At 38.3% G+C, this 25675-nt stretch overlaps 1 protein-coding gene across 2 annotated transcripts in view; it reads left to right on the top strand.

Moving 5' to 3' along the window:
* Positions 1–25675, top strand: part of SLC12A2 (solute carrier family 12 member 2) — a 93748-nt gene that overhangs the window by 64007 nt on the left and 4066 nt on the right. For both annotated transcript variants that reach the window (XM_075541488.1, XM_075541489.1), the window contains exons 15-24: positions 309–408; positions 3839–3950; positions 6046–6186; positions 9756–9862; positions 12133–12212; positions 15626–15751; positions 18659–18706; positions 20255–20377; positions 22236–22347; positions 24195–24281. In XM_075541488.1, coding sequence (XP_075397603.1) covers positions 309–408; positions 3839–3950; positions 6046–6186; positions 9756–9862; positions 12133–12212; positions 15626–15751; positions 18659–18706; positions 20255–20377; positions 22236–22347; positions 24195–24281 — 1036 coding nt within the window. The remainder of the gene's footprint in view (positions 1–308; positions 409–3838; positions 3951–6045; positions 6187–9755; positions 9863–12132; positions 12213–15625; positions 15752–18658; positions 18707–20254; positions 20378–22235; positions 22348–24194; positions 24282–25675) is intronic.

Here is a 25675-nt window from a genome sequence, read left to right on the forward strand (position 1 = left end):
TCTTTCCCTTAGACTAGACTGTTGTATGTATTTACAGGCAAAAACCCATTCTTATTTTGTGTGAAGAACTCTAAATGAGTTGCGTGTAAATCTTTTCTGAATTATACATTTTTATTTAAATGTAGTAATGGTAAAATAAGCTTAGCATTTGGTATAATGTGGTGGACCTTAATAAAAGTTCCAGGTACAGTAGGTTAATATAGCAGATTTTTAACATCTGAAAGCATCGTTTAACTCTGTATATCAGATTAGTTTCTGATTGGGTGTTAATGTTGTTGTGCTACATGAGTGAGCTCTTCTTCCCACAGATGTGAACTGGGGGTCCTCTACTCAAGCTCTGACTTACCTCAACGCCTTGCAGCATTCAGTTCGTCTGTCTGGAGTGGAAGACCATGTGAAAAACTTCAGGTAAGCAGTAAGTAACAATGGAGATCGTTGTTCTTAATTGGTAACTGATTCTTCACCTATTATTCAGCTATCTTTCCATATGCTGATACTTCATAAAATGTTCTCTAGAAGCATTGCATAATGTTTTTTGTTTCATTGAAATTTTTCAATTGTTCAAAATCAAGATTAAGGTTCCTTGTTTATCTAAATTCTACAAGGAGAAAAATGATCTTAGAAAAGTTTTAGGTAGGTTTTAGAAGGGTCACATTTAAAGACTTCAAAATAGTGGATGACAATAAAGTAAACAGTTACTCCCTTCCTTGGCTATTGAAATTGTGTAGCTACTTTTTTAACCACTATGAAATTTATGAAGGTTTTTGACAGGCCTTATTTTGTAATTAAAAGAGTCTTGGTGGTATTGTCAAGTGTTGTTCTACTGACCCCTCACTGGTGGTTCAAATCCCCCGTCTGCTTTACGAGGAATAGGTGAAGTTACTGGCTTTTGTTAAGATCTAGTCTTAGAACTCTAGAAGGGACCAATTAATTGCTAATTTGCTTCTTTTTCATCAGTGATTAATTGGAAATGAGTAAGAGTAATGAAGAATCACTGCCTAAAAATGTTTATTTTAAAGATTTTATGTTGTTCCAGATAATAAACATAGCAACACATATGCCAGCTCAACAGTTTCTAAAGAGGGATGACTGGTGATCTTCATTGAATTGTGCAACTGTTGTCACCTCCTTTTCTGAATTAGGCCTTTCAGTAATATAAATGCACAGTGTGTTTGGTTCTTAGAAGGGTTGTTAGTGGCTTAGGGTTTCAAGATTATCTCAGGGTAACAGTGTCAGGAGTTTCTCCAGCCATGATGGTTCCAGAAAGTCTGGAGACCAGGAGAATTTGAAGATCTGTTCTTTATTTTCACCCTTTTGATTCTTCTCTAAAACTGCTCTAAATGTTCATCAATGGTAACCAGCATCATCTGAGGATGATTAGTTCCAGAAAAGAATTGTTCTACCAAACTTCTCCTATTAGGAAAACCCGTTTTTTATTCTTCTCGTTAGTCTCATGGGACTCACTTTTTTCTGGAATGAAAGGGTCCTGGGGGCCATGATCAATCTTTGGCCTTCTGATAGAAAGAGATGGGGAAACGAAAAGGGAAGGAGAGTCCTGGAAGGAAAATACTGATTTCAGCACAGAAAATTAAAACTGACTTTAGTTGAGAACATGTATGTCAACATTTTATCCCATTGTTGCTTCCTGTTTCTTAACCAGAGTGTTACATGTATATCCTCTAAAGGAGAAAACAGTATGTTTGTCATGAAAAGAGGTAGTTACTCAAACCCTCAACTCCTAGTCTTCTACTCCATAGGCACCCACTGTCTCTTTCTAAATTATTATCCAACCTGTACTGTGAATTAGGTGAAGTTTTACAGAGCACATCAGTTTCCTATTAAAAAATTCATGTTTTGTTCATGCCGTTGATTGCAGTTGTCACAGAAATGTCGCTTATCCCACTTGTCCCTCCTGTATTTTCCTTTTCCATTCCTCCTCTCTTCAATATTCTGAACATCACCCTTGGGTAACTGCTGGCCTTTGACCTCAAAATGGTGGCTCATTCTAAGGAGTACAACCTTCAACGATTCTTACTGTTCCCTTTATACACCAGTCTTTTGTTATTTGGCCAAAATTGAGCCAGGAGGATAAGTTCAATTCCAGACCTGAAAGGTGATGCAGGGCAATAATCTGGGGGTTCTGCTGGTTTCTCCCTAGCCAGTAAGGCTGGTTCTTGAGTTCTCTTCCGTAGTTTCCCTGGTCCATGCAGGACCTTCTAATGTGAGCCTTTTTGGAGCAGTTAGTGGTGGTAGCCAGGCACCTTCCAGTTCTTTTGCTATTGGGCTGTAGAAGCTGTAATGTTATGGCCCAGTAGCCCACTAGATTAATGTTTTACATGCGTCATTTACTTTCTCCACTCCTTAGTTCTCTAGTTGTGAAGAGAGGGGGCTTCTTGGATTGCTGCTGATGAGGTTTAAGACCCCGTCACTGCTTAGCAAAGTATAGAACATTCATGGACCACTATGCCGCTGACCTGTCCTGTAGGACTGTGGTCCTGAACCTCCAGGATCAGTGACTCCTTTCCTCAAGATGCTTTCAATCACTTTCAAGCCCTGCTGCTTTTCTTTTAGTGTGGACCTCCCTGTCACCAGATAGCATGCTTGTCCCTGTCACCAGATAGCATGCTTGTCTCGCTGCATATTTTGGCTTCAAGTTTTAACTGTTGATCTTTTTCATCCATTTCTCTCCCACACACAAGTACACTCATCTATATTACCTGTTCTCCCAGCTTCTTTCTGCTGTAATTTTGGTTAGATCAGCAGCATTTATGTTTCTGTGACACTTCAGACGTGATGCACAGCTATTTCATAGTAAGATACATGAAATACTAAGGACAAGTAGCCGCTATTAGTCTGCTAGAACCTGGTGTCATGGGTGGTTGCCCCAAAGCACCGCTCAGAATCGTTGACTGCTAAAATTCTGAGTAAGTTAGTATTCTTTTGTAGTCTTCGTTCAATTTTTCCTGCTTACTTTCTGAATGTCATTAGAAATTATCCTAACAATTAATTTTAAGCCTAAGTCAATTTTTAGTCTTCTGTTTGCTCTTGGTTAAAACTTGATTATACAAATTAACAACTTAAAGAATTTTGCCAAATTGTGTCGACTTAGAGTGAGTTAAGTTTTTTTTTTTACTTGTTTGCTGAAAACAGAATGGGTTCCTAATTCTTATCCACAAAAGTCAATTATTAAAATATGAAAATCATGCTCTTTTGTCTTTTCAAAGGCAATTACATTCAGTATTGACTTCCCTTGTTAGAAATTTAGACTTTTAGATACAGTAGAAACTTTTCTTCATTGGGTGGTTTTACTTACATGGCAGCAGTTTATTAAATTAAGGTAGAGTTGAAGTTGTGTCATGCTTTTCAAATAACATGGCAGTTTCCTTCTAGAATACCCATCAGAATCTTGATTAGAATATTATCTGTCATTTTAACTACAAGGTTGGTGCTTCCAACCCACCAGTTGCGCTGTGGGAGACAGATGATGCCCTCTACTCTCATGGAGATTTACAGCCTCAGAAACCATGAATTATAGGGTCCTAGGTGGAGAGTCAGAACCAAAGACGTGGCAGTCAGCCTTTACAAAATTTCGTTTTATGGGGGAATACTGGAAGATGGTTGTCCCAAGAAGATGTCCCTTCTTTTCTTAGACACGGAGAAAGCCTAATTCAAAGCCCTCTTCTCCAGTGAGAACCCAATGGCCTATATCGTGACAGTTTTGTAAAAAAGGTTCTAGTGTATTTCCTTTGTTCTTAGAGAAATGACTTGGTATTTTGTTCTTGTAAACAAAAATTCAAGCTCTCTCATTCTGTTTTGTTTTTGTGTAATCTTAAATTAGGCCACAGTGTCTTGTTATGACGGGTGCACCAAACTCACGCCCAGCTTTACTTCATCTTGTTCATGATTTCACCAAAAACGTTGGTTTGATGATCTGTGGTCATGTGCATATGGTAAGTGTAAATTTATTTTTTCCTGTATTTAAGCATTTTTTACGCTATGCATGTGATTTATATAAGGAGAGCTTTTGGGATCTAAAAAATTTTAAATAAGAAACCTTTTGGGTTTTTTTAAGGCAGTTATTTTCCTATTATTAAACTATATCAAAAATATATATTCTTTTCAGTTGTTGACCTGTGTATCTCTTATCAGTAGATTTTAGCATTGTGTATCTCTTATCAGTAGATTTAGCAAGTTATTATAGCAGACTATATGAAGAAGTAGCATATGATCAAGAACAATGCTACTGAAATAAGAAGGCCAAGCTGTACTGAAAGCATTGGCCAAAAACAAGGCTCTAGGATTTGAATGGGTTTCCAGTTAAAATGTTTCAACACTGATGAAGCACTGGAAACATTCACTTTTTTGTGCCAGAAAATTTGTAAAATTACTACTTGGCCAGCTGACTGAAAGACATTTGTATTTGTACCCATTGCAAAGAAAGCAACCCAAAAGAATATTCAAACTATAGATCAGTTTTATTGTCATATGCAAATGCAATTTTGCTGAAGATCGTGCATTGAAGGTTCCATTGATTGACAGGGAGGTGTTAGGAATTCAGTCCAGATTCAGAAGAGGATGTAGGACAAGGAATATCATTGCTTACATCTTAGAGAGCTTGGCTGAAAATAGAGAATACCAAAAGAGGTGCTTATTTATGTTTAATTGACGTTAATAAATGCAAAGGCATTCAACTGTGTGGATCATAACCAACTATGGAGAGCCTTAAGAACAGTAAGTTCAGAACACTTTATTCTGCTCACATGGATCAAGAGTTTATTATTCCAACAGAACAAGGTTTAGCGTCAAGAAAGGTTTGTGTCACGGTTGTATCCCTCTCACCATACTTAGTCATTCTGTATGCTAAGCAAACAGTCAAATCAGGACTGTGTGGAAAACTGACATCAAGATTGGTGATAGACAGCTGGTAGACATCTTGCTTGCTCAAAGTGAGGAAGACTTGAATAATTTGCTAATGAAGATAAGGATTGTAGCCATGAATATGGATTTCAACTCATAAAAACACATAATCCTCACAACTGATCTAATAGGTAACATCATGATAAACAGAAAAAAGATTGAAGTTGTCAGGATTTCATTTAATTTGGATTCACGGTCAATGATCATAGAAGCAGCAATCGAGAGATCGAAGAATGCATTGGGTTGAGTAAGTCTGCACAAGACCCCTTTGTTTTCCATCACCTCCTATGCATGGTAAAGGTGAACGCTGAAGAAAGAAGACTGAAGAAGAATTGTTGCACTTCAATGATGACATTGACACACTGACATGGCAGCAGTAAAAGTGAGGATGGCGAGGTTTCACCTCACATACTTTGGACATGTTGTCGGGAGAGACTCGTCCCTGGACGAGAGCATCATGCTTGGTGAAGTAAAGGCAGTAAAAAAGAGAAGTCCCTCAAGGAGATGGCTCTGCCCGGGTCTGCAACAGTGAGCTCACACACCACAACTGCGAGCATGGGCCAGGACCTGATAGGGTTCGTTCTATCGTATGTGCCGTTTCTGTTAGTTAGAACTGAGTGAACAGGACCAAACAACAATGTCGCCTTTATATAATGGTTTGGCTATAAGAACAGATACGTTGATAACGAAGGGTCATATGGTAGAATTCAGCATGTTATTTCAGAGCACTGTTAAGTCAGACATTTGAGACAAGTAAAAATAAGCTGTAGGCTATTGTGTAGAAAAATTGAATTTTTATATTGTTCTGAGCATTCTCTTCTCTATTTTCAGGATTCTCAAGTTTTCTTCCGAAATGCAGATTTAACATTTTTTTAAGTCTACTTTTCCTTACTTCTTCCCTCCCTTCTACTAGCACCCCTGATTGCCTTGACTACACCATTACTTCTATTCTTACACAACCTTAATGACTGGGAAAAAACCAGAGCGAGAGAAGTGAGAGGAAACTATTATTGGTCTCCATGCTCCACACGTGTAGGCATTTATTTCAAGTCAGTGTGACAGCATCAGTTTCTATCCGTATGAAATAAATTACTTAGAATTAAAGTTAACTTTTCTTTTTATTTAAAGGGCCCTCGAAGGCAAGCCATGAAAGAGATGTCCATTGATCACATCAGATATCAGCGATGGCTTATTAAAAACAAGATGAAGGCGTTTTATGCTCCAGTACACGCAGATGACCTGAGAGAGGGCGCGCAGTATTTGATGCAGGTAAATGTCTTCCGTTCATGCTTGGTTCATTGTTGACATTAATACAATGAGCAATTTTGTGTGGTAGTTTTAATAAAGTAGACGGCTAAGCTGTATATCATTTAAGAGCTAACAGATTAGAGAAACAGTGGACGGAGGCCTGCAGTGAGGGATCTGAGCCTGCCACTTTCCTTTGGGCAGTCCCTCATCCACTCCCGGACTCACACACGATTTTCTTGTGAGATTGATCGCTACTGGAAATTCTTATTCTTTATTTTTAAAGAGCTCCTTTCCATATATTTCTCACTGTTTGTTAGTACTAAATTTATAATTCATTTCAGTTTTCTGTATGGTATCGGAGCCAGAATATGGAATTAAACCATCATGTAAACGCTAGCACTGCTTCTTGTGAATTTTTTAACATAACCTCTCTCAACCTCTTTCTTGAACCCTAAGGGGTATAGAGAGAAACACATGCACTGAGAGAGTCTAACTCGATTTCGTAGAAACCCCTCTCAAAAGAAAATTTAACCAGGATCCCACTGAATGTGATAATTAAGGATTTGCTGAGTTGAAGGAGAGATCTGAGATCTTGACTTACTGGTTACAGTGATAAGCATTTAATAATCATTAAGTCAGCAGGCAACTATCCAGTGTCTACAACAGTACTTCAGTGGCGTTGTTTGAAAGGGACACAAGAGCTTGCTTCAGAGCCTTTGCCAGGTGCTGCTTTTAAACTACTCTGTTCCAAGTCAGGAGCCACTTGTCAACCAGACCAATTTTTTTTTTTTTAGTAATAAGACCTTTGTCTGATGTGTCATTACTAAAGATGTTTTCCCAGTCTGTGGGCTCTCTTGATGGATTCTTTTGATGTACACAGGTGTCTTATCTTCAGTATATCCCACTTGTCTATTTGTGACTCCTGTATTTCTATCCTTCCCTATTTCTGATAGCCTATGTATTGTGCGAAGGTTCTCAGGTTTGTCCCAGTTCCCTCATTAATGGCCCTACTTGTTTGGGGTTTTATCTCAAGGTCTGTGATCCGCCTTGAGTTTATTCTTGTACATGGAGGTGAGGTAAGGGTCTTGCTTCATTTTTCTGCATGTAGATATCCATTTTTTCCAGCACCATTTATTGAAGATGCTTCCCATTCAGTATTTTTTGGGTCTTCAGCTCTTTTCCAGTGGTCTGGATATCTCATTATACCAGTACCACGCTGTTTTGACTACTGTGGCCGTATAGTACATGCTGAAGTCCAGGAGAGCAATCCCTCCCACTTTGTCCATCTTCTTGAGGAGTTCTCCGCTAATTCTGGGCTTCTTCCCTCTCCATATGAAGTTGGTAATCTGTTTTCCAATTCTTTGTAGAAGGATGGTTAACCAGAGCAATTCTAACCTTTTGTTTGAAGTAGCAAAAGCCTATTTTCATAGTAAAAAATTTCAGGCTACCGCCTGAAGGTGGCCCTTTATATCAAGCACCTCTCATTCAGCAGCCTGGAATTATCTTGCGTGTTGAATTTCCCCCACATTTAACCTTTCTTCGTACATTTCATGTAAAAACGGTGCTTTAAAAAAAAAGTTATTAGAATGGTGGTAGACCCAACAACCCAAATTAATACTAAAAGTATTTGAAATGTAAGCTTTTCTATCCACTTTCATAACTGAACCTTATCCTAAGTGTATATTGAGTTATGAGACTAATGATAATTCAAAGCTCTACTATTAGCCGAACATTCCCAAATCACCCTAGAACATTTAGAATACAGATCTCATGCCTGTACTTAGTTAAATTTAAGTCGTTAACCATAGTGTATTTGTAAGATGCTTTAGATTTCTTTTAATCATTTTATTTGGGACTTGTACAACTCTTATCACAATCCATACATAAATCCATTGTGTCAAGCATATTTGTACATTTGTTGTCCTCATTCTCAAAACATTTTCTTTCTACTTGAGCTGTTGATAGATATGATAATACTTTGCTGAATTCATTTCCATTATGGAAATTCATGAATAACTGCTTTTCCATGAGTGACTAAACATCTGTTTCAGAAAAGATGTTTTCAGTAATAACTTTTTTAATACACATGACATTTTATAGGAACTGTGAAGGGTGAAAGCATTACCACTAACTAATTGAATAAGTCACTGCCATCAAGTCATTGCTGGCTCATAGTGACCCCTGTGGGTTTCCGAGACTGTAACTATTCATGGGGTACAAAGCCTAGTCTCTGTCCCTCGGATCTGCTGGTGGTGTTGAACTGCTGACTTCTGGATCACAGCTCAGCATGAAACTACTCCCCATCAGGGCTCCTTCACTAGTGGAGCAGCTCCTTTGATTGTATTTTTTGTTTCTCATACTATGTTTTTGGTGAAATTTACATGGCAAATTAGGTTCCCATTTAATATTTCCAATATATTCAGTTATATTTTTCACATTGTATCAACATTGCTCGTTGTTCCCATTCTGGTAGCTCTGTTTCCATTGTTGTATCTTCCCTGCATCCCGCCCCAGTACCTTCTCATCTATGCTATAGGGTAGCATCTTGCAAAACTTTGTGATGAGAAGAGTGAGACCCATGACAGATTCTGTACCAAGAAGTCACACTGAAGATCTTAACAACCTGGTTCTTTATAAAAAGCTATAAATAAGACTTAAATGTGTATATTTTTAATGTTTTAAAGTTCTCTATATGTGCTGTGTAATTACTGGTTACTTAGAAAAAAGTTATCAAGAATACAAATGAATATTCTTTATCTGTCCCTTTAAAGGCAGTGTTTCTAATAAAACTTTTTGGACTTGGATGTAGGTTATTAAAGTTGGCTTATTGCTTTTATTCTGTAAGTATCTCAGGCCCTGAGGAACATGTCTGGCACATGGTTGTCAATTGAGAAAAACTTGGATTAATTAATCTTTTGTAAAAATGATTTAAGCATGGCACCTATAAAAATTAACATGTGCACACAATCTTGCAAATAGAATTTTCCAACAGGTTTCCAAAGCTTACAAAGGAAGAGCTCCTTTGGACATACGGAAACATTTGCTAAGCGTATTGGACTGCGGTTCCACATGAGCTTGATGTTGGAACAATTGAGGGTGATCCTGAGCCAAATTTCATCAGAAGCTTTGCACACTTGGTAGAGAGGATTGAAAATGTAGTGTTGATATAATTCAGAATAGTAGCCAACCATGCAAAGTCATCCATTTGAACTTTTGATAGCAGCCTTAAGAGCATAGGGTATAACTCAGAAAGAGCTCATTGCATCATTAGCATTTTTGAGGATAATGTATATCTGATGATATTTCAGTAAAAATATGATTATTTTGGTAGATCATAAAAATTTTTCTTGAAGTCTTTTACGTTTAACATCCTTCCTAGTATGTTTAGTGATGTGTAGCGTGCGAGTGCTGTGGTACATGCCATTTGTAGGTCAACATGCATTGTACTGACTGGGTGCTTAGCACTGTAGCTAATCAGGGTCCATGATTTAAAATATCTAGAGATGTGTGAAGGATTTCATCATTTAAAAAAACAAAACCACTTTGTTGCATTGCCCTTCAATTAAAACTGTATGTTGTCCTGCGTTTAGGCTGCTGGTCTTGGTCGTATGAAACCAAATACACTTGTCCTTGGATTTAAGAAAGATTGGTTGCAAGCAGACATGAGCGATGTGGATATGTATATAAATTTATTTCAGTAAGTACCTATTTAATAACTTTGTAGTGGTTTATTTTTGTTTAGTTTATATTTGTTTCGTGGCTCATTTTTATTATTTTTGAACGCTTGCACTAGCCTTTGAAGCTTGTTATTTGTGCTGCCCGTAGACTAATGGAGCATTGGTGACATGGTAGTTATGAGTTTGTTTGCTAACTGCAAAGTCAGCAGGTCAAAAATCCTGCAGCCGCGTCTCGGGAGGAAGGTGAGGCCTCTACTCCCGTAAAGCATTACAGTCTCAGAAACTCACAGGGGCAGTTGTACCCTGTCCCTTAGGGTTTCTCTGAGATGGCATCGACTTGACAACAGGGAGTTTTCTTTTTGTTGTTGTTTCTTTGTTTTTCCTACTCTCATGAAGTGAAAGTATTAATACTGCAGTTAAGGAGAATAGGAGTGCTATTCAGTGAAGTGATACTGCAAAGGATCGCAGTGGTCGTCTGAATTCTAAATTTTGTTAATTTTTTGTAAGCAGAATCTTATTTATTCTAGTTTTCTAACTCTTCCTATTTATTGAGTTGAGAATTTAGGGGCAAAGGACAGTGTGAAAGGCAAGTTGTAGCTCTAGACTATGTATACTTTTCCTCAAGACTCAATGGAGTAACTCTTATAAATAGGAAAGGTAGCATCTTTGCAAATCATTCTTTCCTGTAACTGCTACATTAGTACTTAGAGTTGCTCATAATAGGAGCATTGACACAGGGCCTTTGAGTGTCCTTGTAAAAATTAAAGAGAGTGGCTGCCCTGTGGGTTAAGTAATACTCTGATTTAACAGGCAACACTTAAGGAAGCGGTAGTATCACCCCCGGGGGTTCTGGAGCTATCCAGGGGAGTCGTGAATCTGATCCCTATACATTATCCTGAATTAGATTTTTGTGTTTCTTTCATTGTCACCGTTACGCTGAGTAATTTTTTCCCTAAACATGGAGCTGTGTAACAAATAAGTCTATGAACCCGTGCATTAAAATATAGGTAGAATTTACTCTCTGGTGTTTCCAAAACAGTCTGCCATCAAGTGGATGCTGACTCATAGAGACCCTGTAGTCCTGCTCCATTGAGTCTTGAGAAAAAGCATTTACCGCTTTGACCATGAATTCGTGAGTTCCATTCATAGGCTTTTCTCTAAATAAAGAATTTTCATTCACCTGATGAATTATCTTTTAAAAAATATTTGTAGATACTTAGGTTTTCATATTAAACTACAGCTGGGAATGTTACAGTGTCTATTAAATTTCATTCTTCAGAGATCTTTGACCTTAGTTAACTCATAGGGATGTAGTCCAAGTTGTCTCTGTCTCGTTTAAGAATACACCTAAAACACCACCTTTTACAACCCTTTCCCTAAACTGTTTTCAGCACATTCTCCTGTTTGTAGCAGCAGTGATTTGACCACTTTATTTGACTTTTCAATTTTTGTTTTTGTTTATGGCTATATCTTTCTAGATGTACCGTGTATAAGCCGAGTTTTTTCAGCACATTTTTATGCAGTTTTTTTTTTATAATTAGGTGCCTTGGCTGATATTCAGGTTGGCTTATACTTAAGTATATATGATATACAGAGATTGAATCTATGATATACACAGTTGAATCTAATGGTTTAAAGTAGCAGGTCTGTTGCCACTCTCAGAATGCAACCTAAAAGTGTGGAAAGTAAATTTATTTTACGTGGATTTGAAGGAAACTATGTGCTTAAAGGTTTAGAGTTTTAGTAGCTTCCCAGATTTAATTAAGCCTGCGTTTACTGCCTTTCTGGTTTTAATGTATTCTTTAGGTGCACAGGATAATTCTATGTATGGTTAAAATCATTTGAAAGTGAATTCAAATATATGTTTCCAAATGAATATGTACAAAAATCTTGTACTATTTTGTAGGGCAATTATGTGAAAAGTAATTTTAAAAAATTATTTCAAACTTTATCTTCTGAATGATCGCTACATATCCTACAACCTTTTCTTGTTCTTCCTTGTCCTCACTTGCTTCTTGTGGTTTTACGTGCATAGCCTCAAAGCAGACTGGGGCTCACGAAGCCCCACTGATGCGGCTGATTCGCATAGCATGTATACACCGCTCCAAGCAGCTGGCTTCTTACAGAACTACTCTTATCTAGCCTCATGGGTATTACAGAAATAGAGAAAGAAACTGGTGTACTATTTGAGATTATACAGATCCCCTCAGGTAAATTTTAAGGCATATTTAAATTAGAAAGTTTAAACTGAAAGTTCCCTCCCCACCCCCACCCCTTTCCATCGTTGTAGCGATGCCTTTGATATCCAGTATGGAGTGGTGGTTATCCGCTTAAGAGAAGGTCTGGATATTTCTCATCTTCAAGGACAAGGTAAGGTACAGCGTGTTGAAATATTTTGTATTAAAAAATTATTAGACAACTATTATTCTCACAATAAAGTATTCAGTAATTTTGGTAGTTAATTATCAGTGCCGTGGTCTTACTCTGCTATCTTAAGATCACATCTTTGACAGGCAAACTCTGTGTCTTCTGGCTGTATTTACTTAGATAATGGTTAGTGTGTTATTTCAGGGTGACTAGAGAAACCAATTCAGACACTTATGTGTATAAGAAAGAGCTTTATATAAAAGAGTAACTGTATATTAAGTAAACATCCCAGTCCAGATCAAGTCCTTAAATCCCATATTAGCCCATACGTGCGATACTGGTCTATAAATTCCCCTTCAGACTCACGCAACACCTGCTCTGACACCAAATGCAGGAAGATCACAGGCCTGTGACTGGAGAGTCTTGTGGGTCTCCATGTGGCTTGTCAACAGGAATGTCTCCCAGGGAGAGAGTGTGTCCCACCTCCAGGGAGGAAGACAGGAGCTCCCAGAATCCTCAGGAGAAGGCCATGCCCACATAGAGACCTCAATGGCTGTGACCTGACTGACAGGCTAGATGCTACCTATGTTAGTCTGGGTGGACTAGAAAAACAAATTCATCGATACTCATGTATAAGAAAGAAGTTTATATACAAGAGCAATTGTACATTAAGAAAGCATCCCAGCCCAGTCCAGTCCAAGCCCAGGAGTCCGATATTAGCCCATATGTCCAGTACCAGTCTATGAATTCCTCTCAGACTCGTGAAACACGTTGCAAGGATACCGAGTACAGGAAGATCACAGGCCAGGTGAGAAGTATTGTGGATCCAATGGCCGTTGAGGCATCTCAGTGCAGGCAGGGTCTCCATGTGGTTCCTTCAGCTCAGGGCACTAGCAGAATTACATGTGTCTTGTCAGCTGCAGTGTCTCCCAGGTTGTGAGCTGAGCTAGAACGTGTCTCCTACCTCCAAGGAGGAATACAGGAGTTCCCAGAATCCTTAGGAAAAGGCCATGCCCACACAGAGGCCTCATTGGCTATGACCTGATTGACAGGCTAGACTCCACCCCTTTACTCTTAATCCTCTCAAACTGACAAATGATTATATAACTACCACACCACCCCTTTGCTGAAGTTGACAATAGATTATGTAACTGCCACATGTTGTGAAGCGGTTATTATGGAATCTTACTCAACCCCAGCTGCAAGTTCAGGGGAAACAAACATTAGTTATAATTGTACAATGGAAATATTTTAAGTGGCTAAAGCAGGCGTCCTCAAACTACAGCCCACGGGCCACATGCGGCCCGCTGAGGACATTTATCCGGCCTGCCGGGTGATTTTGGCCCATTTGTTTTTTTACTTCAAAATAAGATAAGTGCAGTGTGCATTAGAAATTTATTCATAGTTTTGTTTTTAAACTATGGTCCAGCCCTCCAACGGGTCTGAGGGACCGTGAACTGGCCCCTGTTTAAAAGTGTGAGGGCCCTGGGCTAAATCATTCAGATATTTTCATGGTTTAGGTAATTGCAGTCATGTACTTGATAATTTTTTAAGGCTTTTCTTTTTTAAATGAAGGTTATCACCTAGTTAAAACTTGTTATAAAACTTTATAGAAATTGCTAAACCCTTTTGCTAGTTACTTCCTGGTAGTTTTAAAAAATGCAGACTTAAGAAAATTTTGTGTACTCATTATTTCCTTATCAGTCACCTAACCAAATTAGCACTCGACTAAGGCTGTGCCAGCACCAGACACATTTAATGAACTTTCGTTACTTGTTTATACGCTTGTACTATTTTAATTCTCACCACCACTACCCCAGCCTGGAGTTATAAAAGGGATGCTCTGAAATCGTCATATGACACACAAAAAGGTGACTTGCTAAAAATGTATTTTTTTTATTCTTTGCTTTGTGTGCCTTCAGTTTGCTCCTGATTCATACTAAAGATAAATAGAACTAGCCCATAAGGTTTTATAGGCTGTGATTTTTACAGAAGCAGAATGGCCAGCTTGTAGATTTGTGGGTTTAACTGTCAGTGTTTTGATTAGCAACCCACTGCTTAGAGCACTGTGCCACCAAGGCCTTAACGTTTGTAACACTTCACAACCCAAACCCACCACCATTGGATAGACGGACTCATAGCAATCCCATAGAGGGATGTTAAGGCTGAAAATCTTCACTAGAGCAAACTGTCCGGCTTTACCCTGCAGAGCAGCTCATGGGTTTGAATAGCCACCCTTCCTGACAGCCCAGTGCTTCCCCTGCAGTGCCAGCCTTGCACAATACTGTAAGAACCCGTTTGTATTCTCTCCTGCAATCGCAGTGAGAAGGGTTTATTTAGAGGTTCAGTTTTTATTTAGGGTTTGTTTAGTGTCTGGTTTAAACCTGTACTTCTAAATAATTACTAGTAGACTTCCCTTTTGCTGTCAAAAGTAGTAGTTTGACTAAGTATATAATTGAATAATTTAAAGTTTGTCGATGACTGGTACTTTAAAAAAGGTTTTCAAATATATATAATCATCATGAACCATGTATCTGAAAATGCCCAGTAAGATGTAGAGACAAGAATGCATTTGAATATTGGATTAAAAACACAAGCTTTACAATCAGGCAGGGCTACATCAAAAGCCCCAGCTTTTCCTCTGAATCATTTTGTTGTAGTAGGTGATAATTTGCTGACTTTTGAGCCTCCAACACCTCCTCTGTCAACAAAAGTAGCTCACAGGGTTGTTGTGAAATTGAAACAGAGATAAGCTCTTGGCATGGTGCCCGCACCGTGGCTCAGGTAGCTTCTTCTTACTACCTCCTCCATTGAATAGTGACTCCTGAACGGAGATGGGAACAGATGGCTCACTTCATATTATATTTGTCTTTCTGATAAGTATTTTTAATGATGGGAGTTAAATATTGATACCTCTTTGCCAAGAAAGACAGAAAATGAAGAAACTACTTTAAAAGGAAGAAAAGAGACTTTCACCATGAGCTCATTAGCAAAAGATTGGTTTGGGCTCGTGTACAGTCAAGAGTGTAATGTTCCAATGTTTTCTTCTAACATACATGTAAATGTCATCGTTTACATTTTAAAATAGTAAATTCTTTTACAAATAGAATTATTCACATTTTATAACTTATAATCATCTTCACCCAATTCTAGTGTTCCTTGAATTTCACTAATGACTGATTCCTGAGCACCTAATTCAAATGTGTGGGACTCTACTTCTTACTCAGATATCTAGGTGAATTGTCATTTCAAAACAATTTGCTTGTATGTAAGAAATAATTGATAGTAACTTTATTATCTCATAATGAGCCTTACTTTAAAATGTCATTTATGTGTGATTCAACCATAATGCTTTTCTTTTTTCCCCAACAGTTAAACAAGAATTAGATAATATTTTAAATGCTTTGTGTCCACAGAAGAATTAATGTCATCACAAGAGAAATCTCCTGGTGCCAAGGATGTGGTACTAAGTGTGGAATACAGTAAAACATCAGACTTGGATGCTTCCAGACAATCTGGTGAAAAATCTATTAAACATAAAGGTAATTGTTCATTGAAATACGAAGGTTATTGATGGTAACATTTTAATGGGGGGGGTAGTTTTTATTATATAGCATGATGTCTAAAGTAATCCATTCTCAAACTTGTACTGTTCATTGCTGGTTGCTCAGGTAAAATTTATGCCTTTCAAAAATGCTGCAAATTGACTAGATATTTAAGGTATTAAAATTAGATTGTTAAACTCAAGTCACACCAATTTATTGTTTGCAAATGTTCTCTTATGTGTTTTCATTTCTATGTACCATGAATAAGATATTTTCCTTTGAAGTATGGGTCAGATCTGAACTTGCAAAGCGACGTAATCATATGGGTGTAGCAATATGATATAACATCATGAAGAGAATGGTATTTTTAAATAATTTGCATAATTTTTTTAAGAATCAAGATACACATAAGGGATTTTGTTTTTTGTGTTAAAATTTTGTCTCTACTTCATCTCTAGATTTTCACACAAACAAAAAGTTCTGAGGTGAAACATCAAATGCAAGTTTATGTGTTAATTTAGTCCCTGTCTAAAGAAACTGGCTATACTTGGTTGCTGAACTACTTGACCATAATTTCTATAAATTCATAATTACCCTGATGATGATGCATGTGACCAGATAAGCCACTTAAGACTCTGCAGTGACTGCTCGCTACTGAATCTCTGTCAGGCTTACGAGAAGGAAAGAGGAGTGACTTCCAAACCTTACTCTCCTGCCCTCACTCTCCTGCCTCTGTTCAGTCCCGTATCTCCACTGTCTTATTCCCACCTGACGCGCAACCAGGAAAAGTCTGTGCTGCAAGTCGTCAGACTATAGCATATTTTTGATCCCTGTAAAATACTGACCGTGCGTTTTCTGGAATCAGTCATGTCTTTGAAATGGGTCACTTCTAAATTTCAGAGCTTTAATGCTGCTTTGTTTCTGTGCTTGTCTCCCTGGTTTGTGTAGACTAGTAGTTGAATGCTATGACCCAGTTATTTTCTTTCCGTTCTTTTGCTGGCTTGATTATAATTTTTATTTTCTGTAAACTGATTCTGATAACTCTTTCTGCTCCTTTGTTTATTTTTAGTTTGTGGTATACATTCCTTCATTTCCTCTTAACTTTTTTTCTTTTTTGGTAGTCCTTTTCTCTTGCCTAAACAGACCCTTTCTCCACAGACTCAGGAAATCATAGGAGCGTGTAGGAAGAAGTAATATTTATTGTCTGTAGTGCTCCCACATAGTAAATACTATCAAGGTATTAACTCATGAATGTGTGTCAGTCATAAGAGGTCACTTATTTTTTTAGAGTAGGAAGCAAGTTCAGTTAATTTCTACTTCAATTTGTATCTTAAAATACAAATGCCTTAAATTCAGTTTAAAAATTTTTTTAAATGTCAAGATATCCTTGACATTTCTGAGCTCTCGTAAATGAATTCAGAATGTTCATAGTTATATTTGTAAAAGCTTTTATTATCAAAGCCAGATCTTCTCAAAGGGCCATAATATTTAATACTAGAAAGTTATAAATGAAATAATGAAATGTTTTTTATTCCCAAAAGACATAAGAAATAAGTAGCATTCAAAAATAGCATTAGCTTAATTTTGTGGGATTTTTTTTCCTACTTGGCCAGTTATTTTCAAAATAATAATTATAAATAGGATTATAAACATTCAGCTGTCGCTACTTAGCCCTGAGTATTTGCTTGTGTCTGCCTTGGTCCTTGAAGCGTACATTGTGCAACGAGACCAAAAGCACCCTGTGAGTGCTTGCTTTGTGCTAGGCGCAGGACTAAGTGCATATTAGTGCTCTCGATGTAACAGCCTGAAGGGGGAAGTTCTCACAACCCTTTTAATCAGCCAGGGCTCAAGTTCACAGAGCTAACCTGGTGTCGAGGTAGTACTGGAACCCTGGGACTCTTTTACGTCCAGACTAAAGTGGCATATAAGCTTTCCAGTCCCACTCAAAAGTGAAGTGCCACAAACAGACCAATAACACGCACTGTAACAAGCTTAGATTCAGGGAAAAGCTGAGGTTTATAAAACTGAGAAGCAGAGAGGAGCTCTGGTGTCTCAGTGGTTAAGCACTCAATTGCCGACCTAAACTTGGGTAGTTCAAACCCAGCGGCCACTACACAGAAGAAAAATGTGGCAGTTGGCTTCCAGAAAGATTTACAGTTTTGTAAAGCCTATTTACGTTTTCAGTATTGTCCTATAGGAGTGAATTAGCTCTTCCCTGAAGGATCCTAGGGACTCCGAATAAACTTTGACAGCAAAAAAACATTGGCTTTTGGTTTTAAACCCCAGAAAAATAATTTCACATATAAATACAAATTGATGAAAATAGGCATATGTGTGTGCATACATATAAAAACTTAGATATTGGAAAATAATCTCTGCTTTATAACCTGTCATTTCATATGAATTAAAAAAACTTCTGTCTGAGCAGATCCCACACTATTTCAAGTGATTAATTTTTGCAAATACTCAAATATTCCCCAAATGTTACTGAGTGCCTGTCAGTCGTTCTCATTGGATGCAGTGGCGCTGTTCAGACCAGTGTGGTCATCTGCAGGGTCCGTTCTTGAGGCCATATGATACTCAGGGAGCCACACTAAGCCTTTTTTTCCAGCTCGTTTCAAGTGTAAGTGTAAGAAGCCCTGCTAAGATTACGTGACACTTGTACAGGGACCGTACCCCGGGGTGGGTGCTCCTCTGTAGCCCTGTAGGGAAGGGGTTTGATGTGTTTGCTTTTTAACATCCTAAAAATTAGGGTAGAAAATATTAATCTTCAGTCTAGATTATTTTTCATAGACTGTTGCTACATAGACTGCTTTGTTTTCAAATGTGCTCTATTTACATTTTCATTATTTTCTTGATATAAAGGCAATTAACCTATATTTTGTGTTTTTAAATATAATCTAGATGAGGAAGAGGATGGCAAGACTCCAACTCAACCACTGTTGAAAAAAGGCAGGCATTTTTCATCATTTTATTTTAATCCCTTTTGTTAACTCTTTAACTCCAACTTTATTATTTTTTTTAACCTTAATTTTTATTTTCATGGTGAGGTGATGTTACAGTTATTTACTCAATGCAGATGAGAAAAATTGACACTAGCCCAAATCAAAAGAAAAACTGCTGAGGAATTAGGTAGTCTATCAAAGATAATTTTTTAAGATCATCGTTAAATTTCTTAAATATTCAGACCCTGAAAGTCAATATTAATTTTTTTAATTAAAACTGCATGGTTTAGATGAGCAGTTGAGGCACTGAATTCCGTTGGCGTACAGTGTCACTTGCATTCTTGACCATCAGTTTGTACCCAGTCAAGTCCTTTAATTTTGATACTAATGTATTTTTCGTTTCAAAAATTATAATATTTCTCACAGTCCTGCTGCGTTTGGGAGATACACAGTCATGTCAGCGTACATGCATTTTATGAAAAGGAGATAGAGGTGAGAGTTACGGAGCAGTGTGGTTTGGTAGCCATATTATTTCATCATGCAGAATCATCCGTCATGTTTGCATCCGTCATGGCAGCATGGAAAGTGAATGATAGTCACTCGACAGAAGTCACCCGATTCCTTCCTGTGGATTTCTGCTCTGAGACGCTTGGTGCAGGCGTTCCATAGTTGTCATGTGCTTGCTCACAGAGCCTCTCAATGTTGTTTTTGTGTGTGGGGTTTTTGTTTTTTATTTTTTTCATTTTAAATTTTTTATTTCTGAGAATAATTGGGAACTTCCTGGGTTTATTAGCTTTTAGATCTGTAACAGATGGGCGCCCTTCCAAGGAGTTCCTCCTTACCGTATATACTCGAGTATAAGCCGACGCGAATATCAGCCGAGGCTCCTAATTTTGCCACAACTGCATAAAAAATGTGTTGGAAAACTCAGCTTATACATGAACATATGCAGTATCTCTCTGTGGTTCAGATAAAGATGAAGTTGGTGTAAAGCTTTAGACCTGGTTGTCATATTTTGAAGGGAGAAAAGTTAGGAAAACATACGGCAGATTTTCTTTAGACTAAGAAGTGTACACTGTGGTATAAGTAAGATAGTTTTGGTAAAACATTCTTCTGCCATATGTGTTAACAGATAATTTTTTATTTAAAATTACTTTTGAGAGGCCATACTATGACACAGATTAGGTATAAAAACTATCTGATTAGCTTGAAACAACTTTTCAAGATCCAACATGTAGCAAGCAGTAGATGTAATCTCTTGACTCTGATCGGTATATTGGTATTTATGATTCATTTAAATTTGTTCAGAATGCGTCAAAACTGAAACTTTTGTGAGACAAATTGCATTTAGCTACGTTCAAGATATACTTAACTACAGTTATTTTCTAAGTGTGTTGAAGTTGTAGACATCTGACAGCTTCTGGTGTGGATATAACTCCATGTAATGTAAACATTAGAATATGTGAAAGTTAGGATACTCTAGGAATTCAGCAAAGGAGGAGTTAATATTACCATCTTAACATCTTACATCTCATGTTTTTGCTTAATCTTTTAGAATCTAAAGGCCCTGTTGTGCCTTTAAATGTAGCTGACCAAAAACTTCTTGAAGCTAGTACACAGTTTCAGAAAAAACAAGGAAAGAACACTATTGATGTCTGGTGGCTTTTCGATGATGGAGGTAAGGTTAATACACTGTTAAAATAATTTCAAGTTTACTCAATCTGTGAAAATAGTAGTATGAGACCTTATGTGCTTTCCCCCAGAGGCCCCGTCCAGACTTTGCTAGCATTCCCCAAGCCAAGGCTTCATTTCAGAATCGAGTGCTGCCCATAGCTCCCGTGCCTCTTCAATGTCCTTATGTTTGGAACACTGGCTTAGTCTTTCTTTGACCTTCATGACCTTGCCATTTTAATCTTAGAGGTAATTTTGTAGAGTGACACTTAGGTCGGAGTACTGTCTGTCGTTTCGTTATAACTACTGTCAGGTTACATATTTTTGAGAGGAAGTACACAGACCGATGCTGGACCTGACTTTACTGACGACGTGCAGTTATTGTCCCATCACCGGTGACCTTAGCCTTCACCGCTGAGACAAAGGTGGATTTCCCTGTAAAGTTAGCGTACTCCCTCCTTTGTAATTACAGATATTTGGGAAGAAGCTTCTTTGCAGCTATGTAAAGATCTCCCACAACGTTGGCCACTGCCTTGTGCATCCAGTGCTGTTTCTTGCCTGCATTCATAGTTGTTGTCCAGTGGCAGTGTTTCCAGTCTGCCAAATGGAAACCGCTTTTTCCATATCTGTCAAAGTGAAGTCGTTGATTCTTGTTTTATTCATTGAGATGTACGTTGTTCCACATCCGGACAGCAGAGGTCCACTTTGTGTGCCAGGCGGGCTTCAGTGTCATTTGCCATGCCTCTGTCATTCTTAGAAAGAAGCACTGTGTTACTTTCTGACACAATAAGATGTGCCAGCCTCAGCATTGTGTTTTCTCTGTACTTCCCCGGGAGGATGGTATAAAGAAGGAAAGATTGGGGCATTAGGGACACTCAGGACTATTCCGATGTAATTTCTCCAAGGCCTTCCTAGAGGACAGTGCTCGGAAATACAAGGGAGCTTCAGGAAGTTGGGAAAGTTCCATTACCTTTCAATTCCACTTTTCCATGAACTTTTGAAGCTCCCTTGTGCACATGCATATGTTTTTATGTGTTTAGACAGAGATTTGAAAACCAATTCTGGTTCAGTGTTGCAGAGTTCAGCCTTTTGTCCTTTTTCATATTCCTCATTTCATTGAGAAATCTGATTCCCGTTATCTCAGGTGAATGTGCTTATTTTCTCAACTTCTGGGAGATGTCACCAGTCTCCCAACTGCTGGGCCACTTTTATTTGGCTCCCACCCTCAAGTGGGCCTTCACTCTGTTGGGTTAGCCTCCTACCTACCCAATGACCTTTCACTGAGTTATTAAAGGACGGACAGAATTTCATTTTTAAAACGTTTTATTAGGGGCTCATACAACTCTTAGCATAATCCATATATACATCAATTGTGTAAAGCACATCTGTACATTCATTGCCCGCATCATTTTCAAGGCATTTGCTCTCCACTTAAGCCCTTGGCATCAGCTCTTTTTTTCCCCCTCCTTCCCCATTCCCCCTCCCTCATGAGCACTTGATAATGTATAAATTATTATTTTGTCATATCTTACCCTATCCGGCATCTCCCTTCACCCACTTTTCTGTTGTCCATCCCCTAGGAAGGAGCTCACATGTAGATCCTTGTAATCAGTTACCCCTTTCCAAACCACTCACCCTCTACTCTCCCAGCATCACCCCTCACACCCCTGGTCCTGAAGGTATCATCCACCCTGGATTCCCTGTGTCTCCAGCTCCTGTCTGTACCAGTGTGCATCTTCTGGTCTAGCCAGAATTTCATTTTACATTGAAGTGTGTTAAATGTGTATTAGAGGCTAAACATTTTAAAACTTCTTAATTGAGAAATTAGCATTTAATAAATGATTGGTTGTGTTTTTATGATTCAGGCTTGACCTTATTGATACCTTATCTTCTGACTACGAAGAAAAAATGGAAAGACTGTAAGATTAGAGTTTTCATTGGAGGAAAAATAAATAGAATTGACCACGACCGGAGAGCGTAAGTCATCTTAAAGTTTATCTTTACCCAGTAGTACATCATTAACCCAGGATAGATTTAATGAGGTAAAAATGAGACAATCCAAAAAGATCAACTGTCTTCTATTCTGTAATTAAGTTAAAAATCCAAGCTAAAAAAGTATATCCTCTTCTTTTAACTTTTGTCTTCATGCTTTAAGTTCAGATACTTAATTATAATAATCATATGTAACTTTTGAAAACATGTTTGGCTTTGTAGGTCTCTTAAATATTGTAACATAAAATAAAGCTATAAGTGGCTTTTAGTTTCAATTGAGAAAGAAAATATGCAAAGAGTGTGTGTTCCATTTAAGATGCATTTTGTTGACCTCCGACAGCAGAGAAGCTGGAAGCCATGGCACGCCATGTCTCCCTCCCTCCCTCCAGACTGCCACCAGCCCGGCCCTGGTTTCTCTGCACAGGGCTCCCAGGTTCCTGTTTGGAAAGCAGAGTCCTGTTCATAGGATTATATTGCTCAGAATACTTTGAACAGCGACGTCTCCGTTGTGTACTACAGAAAGCTTAGTTGCGCTCAGGCCCTGCACACGTGCCCTGCTGTCCCTTTCCCTTTTCATTGGCAGCTAGAGGCCCCTCAGACATCCGTTGTGCCTGTGTGGATACATCTCAACACGCATGTGACTTCAGCCTTTGACTCCTTTGCCCACTCTGGAGTCTATTAGGATTAACTCCTTCTCCAACCCTCTTTTCTGTTAAAATGCTCCATTCTTCAAGGCCAAGCCCAGTGCTCTCCATCTCCATAAAGCCTCCCCTAATTTCCTCCTCCGTTCGCCTTCTGCTAGCTGTTAAACTATTGCCTTCCTAAATCACAGTCTGTTTGACACCACCTATTACGTTCTGCCCTGAATTGTTTTCCCTTCTTAAATTTCAATTGTGCGATGTTTATCAACAAGGAGAGAGACGAGCCCGTCTCCTCCTGTCAATCTTACAGTCTCAGAAATCCTCTATAGAGTCACTGTGAAATGGAATCAACTCAATAGCCTGGGTTGTTTGGATAATATTTGCCACATTACCATGCATATATAAGACACACTTTTTTGATGCCAAGTTTAACTAAGTGCTTACTTATTTCAAAAATTGGAGGATGCAAGAAATACTAGTAATGAACATAAAAATTAAACTTCTGTATTCTAATAATCGTATGTCTTCACTCACTGTAACTGTTCCCTTAAATCAAATCCTTTTTTGTTGATGGCGTATTGTGTGCGTGTTTCACCTCCAGTGTTATGGCTCCTAATGTGTCATTGCCAAAGAACCCGAGGTTTATTGGTTGGTGCTTCCCTTCTGTATCCATCCTAGTTCCACAGTCACCCATGGAGATACGTAATGCATGCATGCACACATGTGTACACACATGCACACTTAAACCGAACCGACCATCTTCAGTTTAGGTCCAACTCAGAAGTCATATGTAGGTACTGACATGTACATTATTTTGATAGACGTGTAATCCAAAATTAAAGACATAACTGTTTGCTTTTTTGAAGTCTGTTTACTTATTAATATAATTGAATAAAATTTAGATAAAAATAACTCCATGTCATTCAGGGTTCATTATTAATAACCTTGCTCTCGCCATTCATTTATCCCTTAGAGAGATTCAGAAAAAGTAAAAAGAATGTAACAGAAATCTCTACTCGGGGAATTTCAGAGCCTACGTTGTGCATGTACTTCCGTCAGATGGACGAAGTACTGGTGACATGAGTGGGTGTGAGCCCCACACAGGGCTTTCGGACGTGTGATACGGCCCTTCAGCGAATTAACACTGACACGTATCTTTCACCCGTCTCCTTACTCTTCATTTTGTTCTAGGATGGCGACGTTGCTTAGCAAGTTCCGGATAGACTTCTCTGACATCATGGTCCTAGGAGATATCAATACCAAACCAAAGAAAGAAAAGTAAGTTATTATTCAAGTTACTGTATATATAAAATTTTAACCTTTTTTTGGATGAGCTATTCTAACACTCCAACGGATAATTAAGTTACAACTAATTACATATTTTGTTTTTTATATGTAATGCCAAGTTTTTGCATCCAGCTCCGGTTGATTGGCCTCCTCCAGCAGATACCTGAAGCCTCAGCTAGAGAGCATTTCAGTCTCTGCGTTATAAGTGACTTCTAAAAATCCCTAATGCTTCAGCAACTCCACGTGTTCTAAACGTGTAGATCGCCCCTACCATTGTTCATTGTGTTGTTGTTCAGTGCCCCTTAGACAACAGAGTGAAACTCTGTTCCTGCCTCCTCACAGTTGCTCCCCACAGTGTCACACCATTGTGTCAGTCATCTTGTTGTGGGTCTCTTTCCCTGACCTGCGACTTTACCAAGGGTGACGGACAGCCTTCCCCAGGGATCGGTCCCTTGTAATAACATGCTGTGTTGTCTATTGACTTTGAGCCAGTGAAAGAATTGACTGCTCTTCAGGGTTTTCAAGGATGTGACCTTAAATGACCTTAAATTTAAATTAACTAATGGAAGCAGACTGTCAGCCCTGCCATCTGAAGATGCCTTGGGTCTGCCTCCAGCCTTTCAGCTGTTCCCTAAGTGGCTCATCATTTGGGTCCCACGGGATATTCCTCCATCAGCGTCTTCCCAGCTAAAACAGACGCTCTTGGAATGGCTCACCCTGAAATGGTATTAAACAGTTTGTTATCATGAAACATGTTTATTGTATCAGAAAAATGTTGAATATGCAGTTGATGTAAAAAAAAAATCACTTGAATTAAATATATAGTAAGGATTTAAGTTGGTGCTTTTTATAAAAATAATCGTTAACGGGACTTCAAAAGACCTATGGAAATGTGAAACTGAAAGGTAATGGAATATTTCCACAAACATTTGAATTTCCTGCATACATTACAAAAGAACTTTGAATTTGAGATAATACTGAAACATACAGGTCTTTTAAGGGATAAGAATGCCATCGTGTGCCCTTTCTTTTTTCTCTTGAGTTTTTGGATATTGAGATTAGTTTTGCTACTTAAAGTTTGAGTCTGCTTTTTCCTTATTTCAGACTGTTAGGATACATTTTCTCACACCACTCTTTATCATTGATATTTAGAGTGGGGACATTTTTTCGGTGTTTTCAGTAAAAGTAAGGGAATCTGACCTGTTTCTCAAAAGAATGATTTTGCCTTGAAAATGTAGGATATAGGGGCAAAGGTAGGCAAGATACAGGGAAACAGGTACAGTGGTTAAAACTGCAATTCTAGTACTGTGACTATAGTTCTAAATTTCTAATCTGTTCGAGAGACTGGAGATCACTATTTTTTAAATAACTTGCCTAAAGTGATT

This window comes from Tenrec ecaudatus, chromosome 2, assembly GCF_050624435.1.
Source record: "Tenrec ecaudatus isolate mTenEca1 chromosome 2, mTenEca1.hap1, whole genome shotgun sequence".
Classification (NCBI taxonomy): Eukaryota; Metazoa; Chordata; class Mammalia; order Afrosoricida; family Tenrecidae; genus Tenrec; species Tenrec ecaudatus.